Source organism: Carcharodon carcharias, chromosome 1 (genome assembly GCF_017639515.1).
Source record: "Carcharodon carcharias isolate sCarCar2 chromosome 1, sCarCar2.pri, whole genome shotgun sequence".
In the NCBI taxonomy this organism is placed as follows: Eukaryota; Metazoa; Chordata; class Chondrichthyes; order Lamniformes; family Lamnidae; genus Carcharodon; species Carcharodon carcharias.
Window position 1 is genome coordinate 258,668,562 of NC_054467.1, and position 24,095 is coordinate 258,692,656.

Below are 24,095 nucleotides of genomic sequence, written 5' to 3' on the forward strand. Positions count from 1 at the left end.
GTTTCCATTTTACTTTTACTAATAATATTGTTATTTGTCAGTGTTCTTCCAAATCCCTCGCCCTACTTTCTCTTCCTACCTGCGATGTTCTGGCTGTCGAAATAAAGGCTTATCACATAAGCTGCTGCTTGAGCTCAGCTCCTAGGATTCAAACCTAGAACTTACTCACTCCCCTCCCTCTTTTCCTTTCCTCCTATAATCTTACATGGTTTTAAAACCCAGCTTTGGTTTCCCCTGATAACTTCTTACCAGTTTATCATTTCCCTCTCACTGTTTTGAGTATCCTGCACAATAAGCTTCAGCCACCCACCTCTCTTCCATTTTTTTTTTAAAGAAAGTGAATTTTGCAGCTTACAGGTTATTGGGTTTTGATGAGAGACTTTATTTTTATTTTGTTTAGTAAAATTTAGGCCCTGTCTGATGCTTTCTTTCCTTTCTTTTAAGGTCGGCCTAAACGTTTTCATCAAGAAAGCCAACAGGTTTAACCCTGCCACCCGTTCATTGATCCAACGGTTTGTGCCATTCCCTGCTGTAGGTACGTGAGATTTGTACTGTCAACTTAAAACAAAAGCAAAAATTCATATATTTCCTCACTGATTAGCTTTCACTCTCGTCCTGCGAATATTTCTGTTTCCACCATCTCTCTTTGCCCCTGCCACTTTTTCCACACAACTCTCACGCTCTCTTTCTCAGCCTCTCACTTTTTCTCATCTGCCTCTGTGTCGCCATTTGATTACTCTGTCCTTTGTTGTCTATGTCTGCCTTTGTCAAGGGGAGGCTCCCAAGAGATGGAAATAGTCTACATTTTCCTGGAGCTGGCCAGTGATCTTGCCTAGCCAGCGACACATAAATAATGAAAACAAATCAATGGGGGCAGATGGTATGCTGTGGGAGCTGGTTGGAAGAAGACCTTTGTTTTCTGGGTGTTTAGTGAAAGGCTTATTTTCTGATATGCTTCAGAGAAGGAGTTGACCATGACCTGGAGCTCAATTTCTGAGGGAGTGCACAAAAAACCATCATCTGCACGCTGAAGCTCAATCACTGAAGTTGGAGTGATTTTGGCTCTGGATTGAAGTTAGTGTAGGTTGAACAGTTTTCTGTCTGTTTCTTAAATTATCTCCACAGCTGTGGTAATTTGCTGGAGGTGAGGTGCAGTATTGCAGTGAGGAAGATGGAGAAGAGGGTTGGTGCAATGATGTAGCCTTGTTTGACCCCAAACTTCATTGGTGGTTCCATTGGCTTGCACATCATCGTGGAGTAGGAGGCGGATGGTGACAAATTTCTGAGGGCGGCCAAATTTGAGGAGAATACTGCATAAACCTTCACTGTTGACAACGTCAAATGCTTTCATGAGATCAAAAAAGGCTATGTGCAGTGGTTGGTGCTGTTCCTTGCATAGCCATCGGCGACAAAATTTATCATCACCTCCAATTTGTCAGCCTTCGGCTGACTGAGGAAAAGAGTGTTTGAGGACCGGGACCTCACTCTGGAGATGAAGGCCATGGTTTACCGGACAGCAGTGATTCCTACACACCTATACGCTTCAGAGACTTGGACAACCTACCTCATGCCACTGAGAAGTATCACCAGCGATGCCTTCCCATGATCCTCCAAATCCAGTGGCAAGAAAGGCAGTCCAACAGCAGCATTCTCTCCCAAACCAACATGTCCACCATTAGCTAATCACTCAAAACCAGCTCCACTGGGTAGGATGGTTCATTCATATGCCTAACACCAGACCCTTGAAGCAACTCCTCAACTCGGAACGCAGTCATGGCAGGGCACACCCAGGAGGACAGCAGAAATGCTTTAGAGGTATCTGCAAAGCATCCATGAAAAGGGAACCCATCCCCGCCCTTTAGGGAAGGAAACCTGCCATTCTCACTTGGTCTGGCCTACATGTGACTCCAGACCCACAGCAATGTGGTTGACTCTAACTGTTCTCTGAAATGGTCGGCAAGCTACTCCGTCCGAGGGCAATTTGGGATGGGCAACAAATGCTGGCCTTGCCAGCAATGCACAAAGAATAAAGAAAAAACGTACTCAGGCTCAGGTTGCCAGCCCTCCAAGATTGTGCTGGAGCTTCCAGAAATTGAAGTTTAATTTCCAAGATGTTGCTCCAAGGAATCCAGAAGAAAAAAAATAGCGGCTTTTTAGCACCCTGAGACTTTTGTTTATTGGTAGAATAACACTGGCGATGACAGAACAATGCTGTTTGACTAACAAATCAAAAATTACCCAACCCATTCACTTGCCAGTTGGTGTGGGACATCATGAGGATGAGGGTGCCATTTGAATCAGGAGGTCAGATGATGAACTCTCCTGGAATATTTCTAGCCAACACTGGTAACCCAAATTCAGCCTTATTTGGATGCTGTGGTGACCTGCAGTATCACTGAGCTAAGTACACAGAGCAGCAGCAGCCAAATGCTGAGACCAACCCAAGTTCAGCGATATAAACGCACTCTTCAGCAGTGCATACCCGGCATATTCAATGGTACATAACATATGTGTCCAATATTACATACCTTATGTGTTCAATAATGCATACCTGAGCTTTTTAATAGTACATATCTGATGTGTTATATAGTTCATTTCTGAAGCATTATATAATACATAACTGGTGCATTTAATACTATATGCCTGAAGCCTTATATACTGTTGGGTTAGCTTCTGTGATGATGACTGCTCCTTCCAGATCAAATTATGAGGAGCAATCCTCTGCAATGTTTGTTTTGAAACATATGCTGTTATCTGTTTGCCCTCAAATATGACAACCATCCCCCAACACCATCCTTGCAGGTGTGGGCAGCTGTTTTGTTCGTGGCTGTGCAGCTGTGTCTTTTTTTCACTTTAATTTGTGGGGAACTGTCAGGGATTGTGTACTGATCCCTGCACAGTCAGCCTCCTGTACTGTCGTCCCCATCTGGTATCAAGATACCAGTATAAAGAATCACAATGGCCTAAATGCTGTTACTGGACGAATAATGCAGATGATGTTTAGTTCTCACCCGAACGATTTTGGGGAATCGAGCTGGTGAGCTGTTAATTTGGTGCCCAAAAAATAACTGTGAAAGCTGCTAGATTGTTGCAGAAACCCAACTGGTTCATTCATTCATGGAAGAGAATCTGATACTCTTACCTGGTTTGACCTGTAGGTGACTCCAGCCCTACACTACGGGCAGGATCATCTGTGCCCGTTGGCATTGAGCGTGTTTGGTGCCGCAAGCAGACAATATGGCGAGAAGGCCAAAAATCGGTTTCACAACATCGTAAAACCAGTTTGCAATCGTCCGCTCAGCCCGTGTTTCTCCCCCCATCATTGTAATACATCTGCATATCATTATAAGGCTAGCCCACCAGATTCATGCCCCCTTTGCTGGATCGTCTGCCCACGTTGGCGTGATTGCATGCCAACATGTTTCACAACAGCATATAAAAGGCGTGCACTTGGTGGGCTGCACTTGGAGGGAGGATGATGACAACATGCAGTGAGGAGACACCATAAGATCCTCCCATTACATCTATGAATGTTTGACTCCAGCCTGGCTTATGGCAGCTCAGATAGCCTCTGTGATAATGCTCTTGTCCTGGAGACACAGTGGAAGCCCTATTAGTCGCTCGATTACCGGTGCATGATGATGACATGCAGTGAGAACACTCCATAAATCTTCACATAGCCTCTGAGAATGTCTGACTCCTGTCTGTCTGAGGGCAGCTTGCTTACGCTCTGTGGTCAGGGTTCTATCATAGAGACACAGCCATGAAACCTTAAAAGCATCTGATCCTTTGCCCACCTTCAGCACCTCACCCCTTCACGAGCACACTGTCGCTGGTACAGATGCTGAAAAGATGAGGGCCAGCCCCACCTTAAAGGTAGTGAGAGCACACAGAGAGAATGAGAGAACTATGTGACACCTGCCCATGACATTCTGGCAGTAATGACAAGTACCATTTAGATGCAGGTATCATTAATGTGTCCAGGGAGTGTGAGGCTGGACCATCACTGGTCAAAGGCTGCACAAAGCACAGGGAAGAGGCCCTGGACTGACCCACCTGCATCTGACCCATCTTGTGCAGGAACCAAGATTTCACATCTGAGTGACACGAACACTGCTCATGAGAACAAGGAGCCATAGGCAGGGAGACACTGTTGGGAGTTTATTTGCAATAGCGAACATTATGTATTAGTGATTAACACCCCTGCCCAGGCTGTGCAACTACATCATCTTAACCTTCCTAACCCTGCCGATACATCCTGGTGCTCCCCGGACATCCACAGCAGAGGTGGAGGCAGCCTGCTGACTGCTACGTCCTGTCTGTGATGACCTTGATGGGCGTTCTCTGGAGGGCTGAAACCTCGAGGGTCCCGGTCTGCTTTCAGGGTCCTGCTGTGTGGCAGTGATCCCCTCCTCGGTCTATGGAGCTGGAGCTGCTGAGGTCACAGAGATTCGGATGGGCCAGACACCTGCTGATCCTCCTCCCAATGAGTTCCCGATGGCCCCTGGCTGACTCCTTGAGGAGAAGGGGTAGCAGGAGTGCGATCGAGCTTACCCGCACATCTCTTGCATTGACACCGTCGGAAGCCATCTGTATTCAGCCCGCGCAGCAGTGCAGGAGCGACATCCTGGACCAAGGTCTCCATGGCAGCTGCCATCCTCCCAGTGTTGACCTCTGTGTGTTGGCATGCCGGCGCTATCACCTCAACCTGAAAGCGGACGATCTCCTCCATTATGCCTTGCAATCTGAGGAATGCAGCGGACATCTCTTCCTGATGTTCCTGAGCTTGCCTTTGCAGCTCCAGCAACTGTGACATGACCAAGTCCAGAGGCTCACCATCTGACTCGGACCTGGCAAATTTCTGTGCCGGAAGTCCCTGCTGCTGCCTGCTGTGGATCAGAAAGTGCGATGTGCTCACCTGATTGTGATCCCAAGGCTACTCTAAAGCTAGGTCCCACCGAGCTGTGTGTGTGTCTCAGCGCTGATGAAAGGTGTGGTTGAGCACTGTGACAGGACTTCAAGGGGAGTGCCTTCAGATTCCTCTTCAGAGGTTTCTTCGGGGCTTGATTGAAGGCTGTGGGTTGTGAACTCTGTTGGCTGTTACCCAAATGTGCCTATGAAAGCAAGGGGAGATAATCAGTGCATGGCAGTGGCCTGTGAAACAGGACACATCACTCACAGCATGGTTGTCTGCTGGATGTTGCACTGCTGGATCCTCACTTGGTAGAGCAGCGCCAACCTCACTGTCAGCACAGGACTGGTCCTGGTCATCGCCGGCCAGCTGGATGGCTCTGTTTTTGGAGTCCGTGAGGACCTTGATTTCAGGCGCTCCTCCACCAGCCTGCGACCTTGCCCTCTTCTGTGCCAGCTTATCCTACATAATTAGAAATGGAGAGAGTGTAAGGAGGATGCCTGCCAGGCCAGATGATAATTGTGCCTGGCATGTGTGGGTGGTGAGTAGTCCCATGGACAGGATGAGGACAATGAAGGTCTGTGTGAGAGAGTGAATAGTGATGTCCCTTGTACTGGCAGTGAGTGAGGGCCCTGTGGATGTGTGATGGGTTTGTGAGTGTGTGAGTTGAGAGCGATAAGAAGAGTGACTTACCCTGGCAGAACGGAGGAGATCATTCAATCTCTTGCAGCACTGGGTGGCTGTCCTCCTCTGCAGGGTGTTGGCGCTGACCACCGCTGGCACCGACTCCCAATCCACGTTAGTGATGTTGCTACCCCTCCTGCGGACAGAACGGGGGTAGAGGACAGCACAGCCTCCACTGCGCCCAAAAGGTGCCCAAGGGACACATCACTGAACCTGGGGGCTGCAGTATTTTTGCCTATCAGGGCTATGTCTTCTATGCAGCCGTCCTGGGCTGGAAGCACTGAGAGGTGTGTGCACGGCTGCATTCAAACTATGGCATCCAGTATGATGAACTAACTTGCTGGAGTTTTTTGAAGAGGTAACAGAAAAGCTCAATGAGGGTAACGTTCTCCTTGGAGAGAAGACTAAGAGGAGATTTGATACAGATGTTCAAAATCATGAGGGAGCTGGACAGAGTAGATAGGGAGAAGCTGTTCCCACTTGTAAAAGAACGAGAGGGCACAGATTTAAAGTGATTTGCAAAGATGCAAATATGACGCAAAAGAAAACTTTTCCACACAAGAAGTTCGGATCTGGAATGCATTGCCTGGAAGCGTGATGGAGGCAGGTTCAATTGAGGCATTCAAGAGGATATTGGATGATTATTTGAATAGAAACAATGTGCAGGGAAAAGGCAGGGCAATGGCACTAGGTCATAATGCTCATTTGGAGAGCCAGTGCAGACACAATGGGCCGAATGGCCTCCTTCTGTGCCGTTAAAATTCTGTGATCAAGCGACGAGGTGATGGTCTGGTGGGCAAATGAGAGCCCGCTCATCATGTAAATGGCCTGTTTCCTGCAAATTCATAATTAACCTGCCGAGTTTGGGACGATACGGCCTGAAAAGCCACCATTGCTTGCATTGTTATACCCGCCTGCTATCGCACTCAGTGAAAATCTGGGGCGATTCTGCCCTAGCTGTCGATCTTTAATGCCCTCGAGGCAACTAGTGATGGACATTAAATGCTTTGTCACTGTGGCCCACATCCCCTCTACAATTTAAAACACATTGAAAAGAATAGAAGGAAACTCATTCACTAGAAATGTTTAAAATTGATAAGGAGGTATTATTCGAGATAGAATTAATGGTCACATGGAAAAATGTGGATTGATTCTGAAGAGTCAGCATGGATTTGTTAAAGGAAAATTGTGTCTAACTAACTTGCTGGAGTTTTTTGAAGAGGTTGATGAGGGCAAGGCTGTCGATGTGGTGTGAATGGACTTCCAAAAGGTGTTCAATACAATGCCACACAACAGCACAACAGACTTGTGAGGAAAGTTATAGGTCATGGAATAAAAGGGACAGTAGTAACATGGATATAAAATTGGCCAAGGGTGAGGAAACAGAGGGTAATGGTTAATGGGTATTTTTCTGGCTGGAAGAAGGTTTGTGGTGGAATTCCCCAGGGGCTGGTACTGGAACCCTTGCTTTTCCTGATATATATAAATGATCTAGATCTTGGTGTACAGGAGACAATTTCAAAGTTTGCGGATGAGACAAAACTTGGGAGGATTGTAAACTGTGAGGAGGACAGTGTAGACCTTCAGAAGGACATTGACACATTGGTGGAGTGGGCAGATAGGTGGCAGATGAAGTTCAATGTGGAGAAGTGTGAGGTGGTACACTTTGGTACAAAGAACATGGGGAGACAGTATAAAATAAAGGATACTATTCTAAAGGGTGTGCAGGAGCAGAGAGACCTGGGTGTATCTGTACAAAAGTCATTAAAAGTGGCAGGACAGGTAGAGAGAACTGTTTCTAAAGCACACAGTATTCTAGGCTTCATTAATAGGGGCGTAGAGTACAAGAGCAGGGAGGTTATGATGAACTTATATAAGACACTGGTTAGACCTCACCTGGAGTATTAAAATAGATGCAAACCGGCCTTGCATTATTCCATTGTGCCTTTACAGGTCTATATTTGCTCTGCCTTCCAGACTGACTTAGCTTTTCTTCTATATTTGGCTGTGCATCACCCCCGACTGTACCTCCACTCTGTATCCCACCCCCCTGCCAAATTAGTTTAACCACCCCCCTCAACAGCACTAGCAAAGCTCCCTGCAAGGATGTTGGTCCCATTCAGGTTCAGATGCAACCTGTTCGACTTGTACAGGCCCCACGTTGGCCAGAAACAGATCCAGTGATCCAGGAAACTAAAGCCCTCCCTCCTGCACCATCTTATCAGCCACGCATTCATCCTCTCTATCCTCCTATTTCTATACTCACTAGCACGTGGCACAGGGAGTAGCCAAGAGTTTACAACCTTTGAGGTCCTGCTTTTTAATCTGCTGCCTAGCTCCCTAAATTCTTGTTGCAGGACCTCATCCGTCTTTCTACTTATGTCGTTGGTATCAATGTGAACCACAACCTCTGACTGTTTGCCTTCCCCATTCAGAATACCCTGCAGCAGCTCTGTAACATCCTTGACCATGGCACCATGGAGACAACACACTATCCTGGAGTCATGTCTACGGCCGCAGAATTGCCTGTCTGCACCTGTCACTATTGAGTCTCCTACCACTATTGCACTGGCACTCTTACTTCTCGCCCCTTGTGCAGCCGAGCCACCCAAAGTGCCATGAACTTGGCCATGGCTGCATTCTCCAGAGGAATCTTCACCGTCACCATTTTCCAACACAGAAAAATGGTACTTGAGTGAGGTGCGCTCTGGGGCTTTCCTGAGTACCTGCCTGCCTCCCTTCTTCTGACTGGTGGTCACCCATTCCCTCTCTGACTGCACTTCCTTAAACTGTGGAGTGACCACATCCAAAAATGTTCTTTCCATGTCACCCTCAGCCTGTAATCCCTGTCACCCTCAGACTGTAATCCACATAACCCTCAGCCTGTAATCCCCGTAACCCTCAGCCTGTAATCCATGTCACCCTCAGACTGTAATCCACGTAACCCTCAGCCTGTAATCCCCGTAACCCTCAGCCTGTAATCCATGTCACCCTCAGACTGTAATCCCCGTAACCCTCAGCCTGTAATCCCCGTAACCCTCAGCCTGTAATCCATGTCACCCTCAGACTGTAATCCACGTAACCCTCAGCCTGTAATCCACGTAACCCTCAGCCTGTAATCCATGTCGCCCTCAGACTGTAATCCATGTCACCCTCAGACTATAATCCATGTCACCCTCAGACTGTAATCCATGTCACCCTCAGCCTGTAATCCATGTCACCGTCAGCCTGTAATCCACGTAACCCTCATTCTGTAATCCACGTCACCCTCAGACTGTAATCCATGTCACCCTCAGACTGTAATCCATGTCACCCTCAGACTGTAATCCATGTCACCCTCAGACTGTAATCCATGTAACCCTCAGCCTGTAATCCATGTCAGCCTCAGCCTGTAATCCATGTCACCCCCAGCTGTGTCTCCAGCTGATGCACAAGGTCCGAAACCCGTTGCTCAGACTGGTCAAGCCAGTGGCATATCCTGCACATGTGGTCATCCAGACTGCAAGGAGTGTCTAAGATTTCCCACAAGCTGCAGGTTGTACAACACACGGGATTGAGCTCCCTTGCCATACTTATTGTTTGTTTTTAATTAAAAGTCTATTTGCTTAAATTTAAGCCAAGTAGAAAACTATGTAGTTTAAAAGAAAAATGCTGAGACACTGACCTTCTGTAATGTTGCTTTAAAGTGGAATAAGAACTAACCCACCACCTACCAATCAGCTTTCTCCCTTGTCCTGACATCACTGCTTTCAAATTCCAGCGCTGCCGAGTGTCTGGGTGAGAACCGGCTCCCTCACAGGTAAACACTACTCCGCTCTTTATAGAGACGCTCCGCTCCCTCACAGGTAAACACTGCTCCACTCTTTATGCAGACACTCCGCTCCATCACAGGTAAACACTGCTCCGCTCTTTATACTGACGCTCCGCTCCCTCACAGGTAAACGCCGCTCCGTTCTTTATACAGACGCTCTGCTCCCTCACAGGTAAACACTGCTCCGCTCTTTATACAGACACTCCGCTCCCTCACAGGTAAACACTGCTCTGCTCTTTATACAGACACTCCGCTCCCTCACAGGTAAACACTGCTCTACTCTTTATACAGACGCTCCGCTCCCTCACAGGTAAACACTGCTCTGCTCTTTATACAGACACTCCACTCCCTCTCAGGTAAACACTGCTCCGCTTTTTATACAGACACTCCGCTCCCTCACAGGTAAACACTGCTCTGCTCTTTATACAGACACTCCTGTCCCTCACAGGTAAACACTGCTCTGCTCTTTATACAGACAGTCCGCTCCCTCACAGGTAAACACTGCTCTGCTCTTTATACAGACGCTCCGCTCCCTCACAGGTAAACTCCCGTTCTTTATACAGACGCTCCGCTCCCTCACAAGTAAACACTGCTCCGCTCTTTATACCGACGCTCTGCTCCCTCACAGGTAAACACTGCTCCACTCTTTATACAGACGCTCCGCTCCCTCACAGGTAAAAACTGCTCTGCTCTTTATACAGACACTCCGCTCCCTCACAGGTAAACACTGCTCCGCTCTTTATACAGACACTCCGCTCCCTCACAGGTAAACGCCGCTCCGCTCTTTATACAGACACTCCGCTCCCTCACAGGTAAACGCCGCTCCGCTCTTTATACAGACGCTCCGCTCCCTCACAGGTAAACCCTGCTCTGCTCTTTATACAGACACTCCGGTCCCTCACAGGTAAACACTGCTCCGCTCTTTATACAGACACTCCGCTCCCTCACAGGTAAACACTGTTCTGCTCTTTATACAGACACTCCGCTCCCTCACAGGTAAACTCCCGTTCTTTATACAGACGCTCCGCTCCCTCACAGGTAAACACTGCTCCGCTCTTTATACAGTCACTCCGCTCCCTCACAGGTAAACACTGCTCCGCTCTTTATACAGACTCTCCGCTCCCTCACAGGTAAACGCCGCTCCGTTCTTTATACAGACGCTCTGCTCCCTCACACGTAAACACTGCTCCGCTCTTTATACAGTCACTCCGCTCCCTCACAGGTAAACACTGCTCCGCTCCTTATACTGACACTCCGCTCCCTCACAGGTAAACGCCGCTCCGTTCTTTATACAGACGCTCTGCTCCCTCACAGGTAAACACTGCTCCGCTCTTTATACAGACACTCCGCTCCCTAACAGGTAAACACTGCTCCGCTTTTTATACTGACGCTCCGCTCCCTCACAGGTAAACGCCGCTCCGCTCTTTATACAGACGCTCTGCTCCCTCACAGGTAAACACTGCTCTGCTCTTTATACAGACACACCGCTCCCTCACAGGTAAACACTGCTCCACTCTTTATACAGACGCTCCGCTCCCTCACAGGTAAACACTGCTCTGCTCTTTATACAGACACTCCGCTCCCTCTCAGGTAAACACTGCTCCGCTCTTTATACAGACACTCCGCTCCCTCACAGGTAAACGCCGCTCCGCTCTTTATACAGACACTCCGCTCCCTCACAGGTAAACGCTGCTCCGCTCTTTATACAGACGCTACGCTCCCTCACAGGTAAATCCTGCTCTGCTCTTTATACAGACGCTCCGCTCCCTCACAGGCAAACACTGCTCTGCTCTTTATACAGACACTCCGGTCCCTCACAGGTAAACACTGCTCCGCTCTTTATACAGACGCTCCGCTCCCTCACAGGTAAATCCTGCTCTGCTCTTTATACAGACGCTCCGCTCCCTCACAGGCAAACACTGCTCCGCTCTTTATACAGACACTCCGCTCCCTCACAGGTAAACACTGCTCAGCTCTTTATACAGACACTCCGCTCCCTCACAGGTAAACTCCCGTTCTTTATACAGACGCTCCGCTCCCTCACAGGTAAACACTGCTCCGCTCTTTATACAGTCACTCCGCTCCCTCACAGGTAAACACTGCTCCGCTCTTTATACAGACTCTCCGCTCCCTCACAGGTAAACGCCGCTCCGTTCTTTATACAGACGCTCTGCTCCCTCACACGTTAACACTGCTCCGCTCTTTATACAGTCACTCCGCTCCCTCACAGGTAAACACCGCTCCGCTCTTTATACAGACTCTCCGCTCCCTCACAGGTAAACACTGCTCCGCTCTTTATACTGACACTCCGCTCCCTCACAGGTAAACGCTGCTCCGTTCTTTATACAGACGCTCTGCTCCCTCACAGGTAAACACTGCTCCGCTCTTTATACAGACACTCTGCTCCCTCACAGGTAAACACTGCTCTGCTCCTAATACAGACACTCCTCTCCCTCACAGGTAAACACTGCTCCGCTCTTTATACAGACGCTCCGCTCCCTCACAGGTAAACACTGCTCTGCTCTTTATACAATCACTCCGCTCCCTCACAGGTAAACACTGCTCTGCTCTTCATACAAACGCTCTGCTCCCTCACAGGTAAACGCCGCTCCGCTTTTTATACAGACGCTCCGCACCCTCACAGATAAACACCGCTCCGCTCTTTATACAGACTCTCCGCTCCCTCACAGGTAAACACTGCTCCGCTCTTTATACTGACGCTCCGCTCCCTCACAGGTAAACGCCGCTCCGTTCTTTATACAGACGCTCTGCTCCCTCACAGATAAACACTGCTCCGTTCTTTATACAGACACTCCGCTCCCTCACAGGTGAACTCCTGCTCTTTATACAGACGCTCTGCTCCCTCACAGGTAAACACTGCTCCGTTCTTTATACAGACACTCCGCTCCCTCACAGGTGAACTCCCACTCTTTATACAGACGCTCCACTCCCTCACAGGTAAACGCCGCTCCGCTCTTTGTACAGACACTCCGCACCCTCACAGGTAAACCCTGCTCTGCTCTTTATACAGACGCTCCGCTCCCTCACAGGTAAACACTGCTCTGTTCTTTATACAGACACTCCGCTCCCTCACAGGTAAACACTGCTCCGCTCTTTATACAGACACTCCGCTCCCTCACAGGTAAACTCCCGCTCTTGATACAGACGCTCCGCTCCCTCACAGGTAAACACTGCTCTGCTCTTTATACAGTCACTCCGCTCCCTCACAGGTAAACACTGCTCTGCTCTTTATACAGGCGCTCCGCTCCCTCACAGGTAAACACTGCTCTGCTCTTTATACAGACACTCCGCTCCCTCACAGGTAAACTCTCGTTCTTTATACAGACGCTCCGCTCCCTCACAGGTAAACACTGCTCCGCTCTTTATACAGTCACTCCGCTCCCTCACAGGTAAACACTGCTCTGCTCTTGATACAGATGCTCCGCTCCCTCACAGGTAAACACTGCTCCGCTCTTTATACAGTCACTCTGCTCCCTCACAGGTAAACACTGCTCCGCTCTTTATACAGACGCTCCGCTCCCTCACAGGTAAACTCTGCTCCGCTCTTTATACTGACGCTCCGCTCCGTCACAGGTAAACACTGCTCCGTTCTTTATACAGACGCTCCGCTCCCTCACAGGTAAGCTCTGCTCCGTTCTTTATACAGACGCTCCGCTCCCTCACAGGTAAACACTGCTCCGTTCTTTATACAGACGTTCCGCTCCCTCACAGGTAAACACTGCTCCGCTCTTTATACAGACACTCCGCTCCCTCACAGGTAAACTCCCGCTCTTGATACAGACGCTCCGCTCCCTCACAGGTAAACACTGCTCTGCTCTTTATACAGGCACTCCGCTCCCTCACAGGTAAACACTACTCTGCTCTTTATACAGACACTCCGCTCCCTCACAGGTTAACGCCGCTCCGCTCTTTATACAGACGCTCTGCTCCCTCACAGGTAAACCCTGCTCTGCTCTTTATACAGACGCTCCGCTCCCTCACAGGTAAACACTGCTCTGCTCTTTATACAGACACTCCGGTCCCTCACAGGTAAACACTGCTCTGCTCTTTATACAGAAACTCCGCTCCCTCACAGGTAAACTCCCGTTCTTTATACAGCCGCTCCGCTCCCTCACAGGTAAACACTGCTCCGCTCTTTATACAGTCACTCCGCTCCCTCACAGGTAAACACTGCTCCGCTCTTTATACAGACTCTCCGCTCCCTCACAGGTAAACGCCGCTCCGTTCTTTACACAGACGCTCTGCTCCCTCACACGTAAACACTGCTCTGCTCCTAATACAGACACTCCGCTCCCTCACAGGTAAACGCCGCTCCACTCTTTATACAGACGCTCCGCTCCCTCACAGGTAAACACTGCTCTGCTCTTTATACAATCACTCCGCTCCCTCACAGGTAAACACTGCTCTGCTCTTCATACAAACGCTCTGCTCCCTCACAGGTAAACGCCGCTCCGCTTTTTATACAGACGCTCCGCACCCTCACAGATAAACACCGCTCCGCTCTTTATACAGACTCTCCGCTCCCTCACAGGTAAACACTGCTCCGCTCTTTATACTGACGCTCCGCTCCCTCACAGGTAAACGCCGCTCCGTTCTTTATACAGACGCTCTGCTCCCTCACAGATAAACACTGCTCCGTTCTTTATACAGACACTCCGCTCCCTCACAGGTGAACTCCTGCTCTTTATACAGACGCTCTGCTCCCTCACAGGTAAACACTGCTCCGTTCTTTATACAGACACTCCGCTCCCTCACAGGTGAACTCCCACTCTTTATACAGACGCTCCACTCCCTCACAGGTAAACGCCGCTCCGCTCTTTGTACAGACACTCCGCACCCTCACAGGTAAACCCTGCTCTGCTCTTTATACAGACGCTCCGCTCCCTCACAGGTAAACACTGCTCTGTTCTTTATACAGACACTCCGCTCCCTCACAGGTAAACACTGCTCCGCTCTTTATACAGACACTCCGCTCCCTCACAGGTAAACTCCCGCTCTTGATACAGACGCTCCGCTCCCTCACAGGTAAACACTGCTCTGCTCTTTATACAGTCACTCCGCTCCCTCACAGGTAAACACTGCTCTGCTCTTTATACAGGCGCTCCGCTCCCTCACAGGTAAACACTGCTCTGCTCTTTATACAGACACTCCGCTCCCTCACAGGTAAACTCTCGTTCTTTATACAGACGCTCCGCTCCCTCACAGGTAAACACTGCTCCGCTCTTTATACAGTCACTCCGCTCCCTCACAGGTAAACACTGCTCTGCTCTTGATACAGACGCTCCGCTCCCTCACAGGTAAACACTGCTCCGCTCTTTATACAGTCACTCTGCTCCCTCACAGGTAAACACTGCTCCGCTCTTTATACAGACGCTCCGCTCCCTCACAGGTAAACTCTGCTCCGCTCTTTATACTGACGCTCCGCTCCGTCACAGGTAAACACTGCTCCGTTCTTTATACAGACGCTCCGCTCCCTCACAGGTAAGCTCTGCTCCGTTCTTTATACAGACGCTCCGCTCCCTCACAGGTAAACACTGCTCCGTTCTTTATACAGACGTTCCGCTCCCTCACAGGTAAACACTGCTCCGCTCTTTATACAGACACTCCGCTCCCTCACAGGTAAACTCCCGCTCTTGATACAGACGCTCCGCTCCCTCACAGGTAAACACTGCTCTGCTCTTTATACAGACGCTCCGCTCCCTCACAGGTAAACACTGCTCTGCTCTTTATACAGACACTCCGCTCCCTCACAGGTAAACGCCGCTCCGCTCTTTATACAGACGCTCCGCTCCCTCACAGGTAAACACTGCTCTGCTCTTTATACAGACGCTCCGCTCCCTCACAGGTAAACACTGCTCTGCTCTTTATACAGACACTCCGGTCCCTCACAGGTAAACACTGCTCTGCTCTTTATACAGACACTCCGCTCCCTCACAGGTAAACTCCCGTTCTTTATACAGCCGCTCCGCTCCCTCACAGGTAAACACTGCTCCGCTCTTTATACAGTCACTCCGCTCCCTCACAGGTAAACACTGCTCCGCTCTTTATACAGACTCTCCGCTCCCTCACAGGTAAACGCCGCTCCGTTCTTTACACAGACGCTCTGCTCCCTCACACGTAAACACTGCTCCGCTCTTTATACAGACTCTCCGCTCCCTCACAGGTAAACGCCGCTCCACTCTTTATACAGACGCTCCGCTTCCTCACAGGTAAACGCCGCTCCACTCTTTATACAGACGCTCCGCTCCCTCACAGGTAAACCCTGCTCTGCTCTTTATACAGACGCTCCGCTCCCTCACAGGTAAACACTGCTCTGTTCTTTATACAGACACTCGGGTCCCTCACAGGTAAACACTGCTCAGCTCTTTATACAGACACTCCGCTCTCTCACAGGTAAACACTGCTCCGCTCTTTATACAGACACTCCGCTCCCTCATAGGTAAACTCCCGTTCTTTATACAGACGCTCCGCTCCCTCACAGGTAAACACTGCTCCGCTCTTTATACAGCCACTCCGCTCCCTCACAGGTAAACACTGCTCTGCTCTTTATACAGTCACTCCGCTCCCTCACAGGTAAACACTGCTCTGCTCTTTATACAGACACTCCGCTCCCTCACAGGTAAACACTGCTCCGCCCTTTATACAGTCACACTGCTCCCTCACAGGTAAACACTGCTCCGCTCTTTATACAGACGCTCCGCTCCCTCACAGGTAAACACTGCTCCGTTCTTTATACAGACGCCCCGCTCCCTCACAGGTAAACACTGCTCCGCTCTTTATACAGACGCTCCGCTCCCTCACAGGTAAACGCCGCTCCGCACTTTATACAGATGCTCTGCTCCCTCACAGGTAAACACCGCTCCGCTCTTTGTACAGACACTCTGCTCCCTCACAGGTAAACACTGCTCCGCTCTTTATACAGACGCTCTGCTCCCTCACAGGTAAACGCCACTCCGCTCTTTATACAGACGCTCTGCTCCCTCACAGGTAAACGCTGCTCCGCTCTTAATACAGACGCTCCGCTCCCTCACAGGTAAACACTGCTCCGCTCTTTATACAGATGCTCCGCTCCCTCACAGGTAAACGCCGCTCCACTCTTTATACAGACACTCCGCTCCCTCACAGGTAAACGCCGCTCCGCTCTTTATACAGACGCTCCGCTCCCTCACAGGTAAACCCTGCTCTGCTCTTTATACAGACGCTCCGCTCCCTCACAGGTAAACACTGCTCTGCTCTTTATACAGACACTCCGATCCCTCACAGGTAAACACTGCTCCGCTCTTTATACAGACACTCCGCTCCCTCACAGGTAAACACTGCTCCGCTCTTTATACGGACACTCCGCTCCCTCACAGGTAAACTCCCGCTCTTGATACAGACGCTCTGCTCCCTCACAAGTCAACACTGCTCCGCTCTTTATACAGTCACTCCGCTCCCTCACAGGTAAACACTGCTCTGCTCTTTATACAGACACACCGCTCCCTCACAGGTAGACGCCGCTCCGCTCTTTATACAGACGCTCCGCTCCCTCACAGGTAAACCCTGCTCTGCTCTTTATACAGACGCTCCGCTCCCTCACAGGTAAACCCTGCTCTGCTCTTTATACAGTCACTCCTCTCCCTCACAGGTAAACACTGCTCTGCTCTTTATACAGGCGCTCCGCTCCCTCACAGGTAAACACTGCTCTGCTCTTTATACAGACACTCCGCTCCCTCACAGGTAAACGCCTCTCCGCTCTTTATACAGACGCTCCGCTCCCTCACAGGCAAACCCTGCTCTGCTCTTTATACAGACACTCCGCTCCCTCACAGGTAAACGCCGCTCCGCTCTTTATACAGACGCTCCGCTCCCTCACAGGTAAACCCTGCTCTGCTCTTTATACAGACGCTCCGCTCCGTCACAGGTAAACACTGCTCTGCTCTTTATACAGACACTCCGGTCCCTCACAGGTAAACACTGCTCCGCTCTTTATACAGACACTGCGCTCCCTCACAGGTAAACACTGCTCTGCTCTTTATACAGACACTCCGCTCCCTCACAGGTAAACTCCCGTTCTTTATACAGACGCTCCGCGCCCTCACAGGTAAACACTGCTCAGCTCTTTATACAGACTCTCCGCTCCCTCACAGGTAAACGCCGCTCCGTTCTTTATACAGACGCTCTGCTCCCTCACACGTAAACACTGCTCCGCTCTTTATACAGACTCTCCGCTCCCTCACAGGTAAACGCCGCTCCACTCTTTCTACAGACGCTCCGCTCCCTCACAGGTAAACGCCGCTCCACTCTTTATACAGACGGTCTGCTCCCTCACAGGTAAACCCTGCTCTGCTCTTTATACAGACGCTCCGCTCCCACACAGGTAAACACTGCTCTGTTCTTTATACAGACGCTCCGGTCCCTCACAGGTAAACACTGCTCCGCTCTTTATACAGACACTCCGCTCCCTCACAGGTAAACACTGCTCCGCTCTTTATACAGACACTCCGCTCCCTTACAGGTAAACTCCCGCTCTTGATACAGACGCTCCGCTCCCTCACAGGTAAACACTGCTCCGCTCTTTATACAGTCACTCCGCTCCCTCACAAGTAAACACTGCTCTGCTCTTTATACAGGCGCTCCGCTCCCTCACAGGTAAACACTGCTCTGCTCTTTATACAGACACTCCGCTCCCTCATAGGTAAACTCCCGTTCTTTATACAGACGCTCCGCTCCCCCACAGGTAAACACTGCTCCGCTCTTTATGCAGCCACTCCGCTCCCTCACAGGTAAACACTGCTCTGCTCTTTATACAGTCACTCCGCTCCCTCACAGGTAAACACTGCTCTGCTCTTTATACAGACGCTCCGCTCCCTCACAGGTAAACACCGCTCCGCTCTTTATACAGACACTCTGCTCCCTCACAGGTAAACACTGCTCCGCTCTTTATACAGACGCTCCGCTCCCTCACAGGTAAACGCCACTCCGCTCTTTATACAGACGCTCTGCTCCCTCACAGGTAAACGCTGCTCCGCTCTTCATACAGACGCTCCGCTCCCTCACAGGTAAACACTGCTCCGCTCTTTATACAGACGCTCTGCTCCCTCACAGGTAAACACTATTCCGCTCTTTATTCAGACCCTCTACTCCCTCACAAGTAAACACTGCTCTGCTCTTTATACAGACGCTCCGCTCCCTCACAGGTATACACTGCTCTGCTCTTTATACAGACGTTCCACTCCCTCACTGGTAAACACTGCCCTGCTCTTTATACAGACGCTCCGCTCCCTCACAGGTAAACACTGCTCCGCTCTTTATACAGACACTCCGCTCCCTCACAGGTAAACTCCCGCTCTTGATACAGACGCTCCGCTCCCTCACAGGTAAACACTGCTCTGCTCTTTATACAGTCACTCTGCTGCCTCACAGGTAAACACTGCTCCGTTCTTTATACAGTCACTCCGCTCCCTCACAGGTGAACTCCCACTCTTTATACAGATGGTCCGCTCCCTCACAGGTAAACACTGCTCCACTCTTTATACAGACGCTCCGCTCCCTCACAGGTAAACGCCGCTCCGCTCTTTATACAGACACTCCGCTCCCTCACAGGTAAGCCCTGCTCTGCTCTTTATACAGACGCTCCGCTCCCTCACAGGTAAACACTGCTCTGTTCTTTATACAGACACTCCGGTCCCTCACAGGTAAACACTGCTCCGCTCTTTATACAGACACTCCGCTCCCTCACAGGTAAACTCCCGCTCTTGATACAGACGCTCCGCTCCCTCACAGGTAAACACTGCTCTGCTCTTTATACAGACACTCCGCTCCCTCACAGGTAAACTCTCGTTCTTTATACAGACGCTCCGCTCCCTCACAGGTAAACACTGCTCCGCTCTTTATACAGCCACTCCGCTCCCTCACAGGTAAACACTGCTCTGCTCTTTATACAGTCACTCCGCTCCCTCACAGGTAAACACTGCTCTGCTCTTGATACAGACGCTCCGCTCCCTCACAGGTAAACACTGCTCCGCTCTTTATACAGTCACTCTGCTCCCTCACAGGTAAACACTGCTCCGCTCTTTATACAGACGCTCCGCTCCCTCACAGATAAACTCTGCTCCGCTCTTTATACTGACGCTCCGCTCCGTCACAGGTAAACACTGCTCCGTTCTTTATACAGACGCTCCGCTCCCTCACAGGTAAGCTCTGCTCCGTTCTTTATACAGACGCTCCGCTCCCTCACAGGTAAACACTGCTCCGTTCTTTATACAGACACTCCGCTCCCTCACAGGTGAACTCCCACTCTTTATACAGATGCTCCGCTCCCTCACAGGTAAGCACTGCTCCACTCTTTATACAGACGCTCCGCTCCCTCACAGGTAAACGCCGCTCCGCTCTTTATACGGACACTCCGCTCCCTCACAGGTAAACCCTGCTCTGCTCTTTATACAGACGCTCCGCTCCCTCACAGGTAAACACTGCTCTGTTCTTTATACAGACACTCCGGTCCCTCACAGGTAAACACTGCTCCGCTGTTTATACTGACGCTCCGCTCCGTCACAGGTAAACACTGCTCCGTTCTTTATGCAGACGCTCCCCTCCCTCACAGGTAAACTCTGCTCCGTTCTTTATACAGACGCTCCGCTCCCTCACAGGTAAACACTGCTCCGTTCTTTATACAGACGTTCCGCTCCCTCACAGGTAAACACTGCTCCGCTCTTTTTACAGACGCTCTGCTCCCTCACAGGTAAACACTATTCCGCTCTTTATACAGACGCTCTGCTCCCTCACAAGTAAACACTGCTCTGCTCTTTATACAGACGCTCCGCTCCCTCACAGGTATACACTGCTCTGCTCTTTATACAGGCGCTCCGCTCCCTCACAGGTTAACACTGCTCCGCTCTCTATACAGTCACTCCGCTCCCTCACAGGTAAACACTGCTCTGCTCTTTATACAGATGCTCCGCTCCCTCACAGGTTAACACTGCTCCGCTCTCTATACAGTCACTCCGCTCCCTCACAGGTAAACACTGCTCTGCTCTTTATACAGGCGCTCCGCTCCCTCACAGGTAAACACTGCTCTGCTCTTTATACAGACACTCCGCTCCCTCACAGGTAAACTCTCGTTCTTTATACAGACGCTCCGCTCCCTCACAGGTAAACACTGCTCCGCTCTTTATACAGCCACTCCGCTCCCTCACAGGTAAACACTGCTCTGCTCTTTATACAGTCACTCCGCTCCCTCACAGGTAAACACTGCTCTGCTCTTTATACACATGCTCCGCTCCCTCACAGGTAAACACTGCTCCGCTCTTTATACAGTCACTCTGCTCACTCATAGGTAAACACTGCTCCGCTCTTTATACAGACGCTCCGCTCCCTCACAGGTAAACACTGCTCCGCTCTTTATACTGACGCTCCGCTCCGTCACAGGTAAACACTGCTCCGTTCTTTATACAGACGCTCCGCTCCCTCACAGGTAAGCTCTGCTCCGTTCTTTATACAGACGCTCCGCTCCCTCACAGGTAAACACTGCTCCGTTCTTTATACAGACGTTCCGCTCCCTCACAGGTAAACATTGCTCCGCTCTTTATACAGACACTCCGCTCCCTCACAGGTAAACTCCCGCTCTTGATACAGACGCTCCGCTCCCTCACAGGTAAACACTGCTCCGCTCTTTATACAGTCACTCCGCTCCCTCACAGGTAAACACTGCTCCGCTCTTTATACAGACACTCCGCTCCCTCACAGGTAAACTCCCGCTCTTGATACAGACGCTCCGCTCCCTCACAGGTAAACACTGCTCTGCTCTTTATACAGGCGCTCCGCTCCCTCACAGGTAAACACTGCTCTGCTCTTTATACAGACACACCGCTCCCTCACAGGTAAACACTGCTCCACTCTTTATACAGACGCTCCGCTCCCTCACAGGTAAACACTGCTCTGCTCTTTATACAGACACTCCGCTCCCTCACAGGTAAACACTGCTCCGCTGTTTATACTGACGCTCCGCTCCGTCACAGGTAAACACTGCTCCGTTCTTTATACAGACGCTCCGCTCCCTCACAGGTAAACTCTGCTCCGTTCTTTATACAGACGCTCCGCTCCCTCACAGGTAAACACTGCTCCGTTCTTTATACAGACGTTCCGCTCCCTCACAGGTAAACACTGCTCCGCTCTTTTTACAGACTCTCTGCTCCCTCACAAGTAAACACTATTCCGCTCTTTATACAGACGCTCTGCTCCCTCACAAGTAAACACTGCTCTGCTCTTTATACAGACGCTCCGCTCCCTCACAGGTATACACTGCTCTGCTCTTTATACAGACGCTCCACTCCCTCACTGGTAAACACTGGTCTGCTCTTTATACAGACGCTCCGCTCCCTCACAGGTAAACTCCCACTCTTTATACAGACACTCCGCTCCCTCACAGGTAAACACTGCTCCGCTGTTTATACTGACGCTCCGCTCCGACACAGGTAAACACTGCTCCGTTCTTTATACAGACGCTCCGCTCCCTCACAGGTAAACTCTGCTCCGTTCTTTATACAGACGCTCCGCTCATTCACAGGTAAACACTGCTCCGTTCTTTATACAGACATTCCGCTCCCTCACAGGTAAACACTGCTCCGCTCTTTTTACAGACTCTCTGCTCCCTCACAAGTAAACACTATTCCGCTCTTTATACAGACGCTCTGCTCCCTCACAAGTAAACACTGCTCTGCTCTTTATACAGACGCTCCGCTCCCTCACAGGTATACACTGCTCTGCTCTTTATACAGACGCTCCACTCCCTCACTGGTAAACACTGGTCTGCTCTTTATACAGACGCTCCGCTCCCTCACAGGTAAACTCCCACTCTTTATACAGATGCTCCGCTCCCTCACAGGTAAACACTGCTCTACTCTTTAAACAGACGCTCTGCTCCCTCACAGGTAAACACTGCTCCGCTCTTTATACTGCCTCTCCGCTCCCTCACAGGTAAACTTCCACTCTTTATACAGCTGCTCCACTCTGCGCTGCTCCACTTTTTATACAGCCACTCCGCTCTCGCTGTTTTCTGTTGTTTTACCTTTATTATTTATTTAACTTCCTGCTATCCTTAAGTTACTAATTTAAAATAATCATCAAGTGATAGTTACTCAGCTGCTAATTTAAATCTGAAACAATGCCAAAAGCTGAAATACTCACCAGCCTGCGCTCCTGTGACATCACTCTTTGTTTTTTCAGTGTTGGTTTGAATCGCTGTTTGGGGTTCTTGCACATTCCACATGGCCAACCTGCAGTGATGTGCCTTAAACTTTATATAAGGAGACACTTCAGTTATGAGGAAAGATTGGAGAGGTTGGCACTGTTTTCCTTGGAGAGGAGAAGGCTAAGAGGAGATTTCGAAGAAGTTTTCATAATCATGAGGGCTCTGGACAGAATAGAGAGGGAGAAACTGTTCCCGCTCGCAAATGGATCAAGAACGAGAGGGCACAATTTTAAAGTGTTTTGCAAAAGAAGCAAGTGCGAGGTGAGAGAAAACTTTTTCACACAGCGAGTAGTTAGGGTACTGCCTGGAAGTGTGGTGGAGGCTGGTTCAGTTGAGGCATTCAAGAGGGCAATAGATGATTATTTAGTAGAAACAACGTGCAGGGTTACGGGGAAAAGGCAGTAGATTGGCGCTAAGTTAAAATGCTCAGCGAGCCGGTGCAGACATGATGGGCCGAATGGCCTCCTTCTACACCATAACAATTCTGTGATATTAAGAAATATTTTGCATCCAATATAATCTTGAGATTGAATGACAAATCAGATTGGCTCCCAATTTCCTTCTTCACCCACAGATGATCTGCAACACACCCATAGGACTGAATTTTATGCTCCCCTGTCAGCATTTGAAGGCAGGGAGGCTTGTAGAACAGTGCGCCCGCTGTCTACTGCCTTCCCGCCCACCCCCAACCTGTCTCCCATTTTATAGGGTGTGATAGGGACCCTGCCCACCCTTACGCCTGTTAAGGTGCTTAAATAACAAATTAATAGCCACTTAGGTGCCTCATCCCATTATTTGACCTGTGGTAGGGGAAGGCCCAGGTCAGGCAGGTAGCCTGGTGGCTTTTACTGGTTTGGCTGGTGTCGGGGAAAGGTGGGGCTGCTTTGGGGGTGGCTTCTGCCCATTGGAGGGATCACCCCTCCCAAAACTGACCCTCCCCTCCAATCCCCTCATTGGGGCTTGCAGCCAGGCCCTGCCAATACCTCGGGCTTACCTTTCATCTGACCTCCATAACCACCTCTTGTTCAGGGACTGGCTGTAGTCCTAGCAGTGACCTCTGTTCATACCTGGTGCATCTCTCTAAGAAGGGACTTTCTCCCCAGATGGGGGCTGAAGTTTCACCTTGAACCAATTAATACCCTATCGAATATAAAATGGTTAAGGGGTAGCCAGTTTTTTTTGTTTGTGTCCTCCCAACTGATATTTTAGTCAGGTGGATGGGGAACACGGCCTGCCCAATAAAAGCCATGGGCTACCTGCTTGACCTGGGCCTCTCCCTGCCACAGGTAAAATAGTGGCAGGAGTGGGATGAGGCATTTCAGTGTCTATTAATTCGTTACTTAAGTGCCTCAACAGGCCCAAGGGCGAGCAGAGGGACAGAGCAGCGAGTCTTCATAAAAAGTGCGAGAGGGTGAGAGCAGCAAGATTTCATAAAG

The 24,095-nt window shown here is 50.1% G+C and overlaps 1 protein-coding gene across 7 annotated transcripts in view; it reads left to right on the forward strand.

Moving 5' to 3' along the window:
- The window catches only part of LOC121283022 (sideroflexin-5-like), a 301,687-nt gene that overhangs the window by 128,483 nt on the left and 149,109 nt on the right, over nt 1-24,095 (forward strand). For all 7 annotated transcript variants that reach the window (XR_005944169.1, XR_005944171.1, XR_005944172.1 and 4 more), the window contains one exon: nt 445-535. Coding sequence is in view for 4 of the 7 variants with exons in the window: in XM_041196941.1 (XP_041052875.1) it covers nt 445-535 (91 nt within the window). In the remaining 3 variants the exon portion in view is untranslated. The remainder of the gene's footprint in view (nt 1-444; nt 536-24,095) is intronic.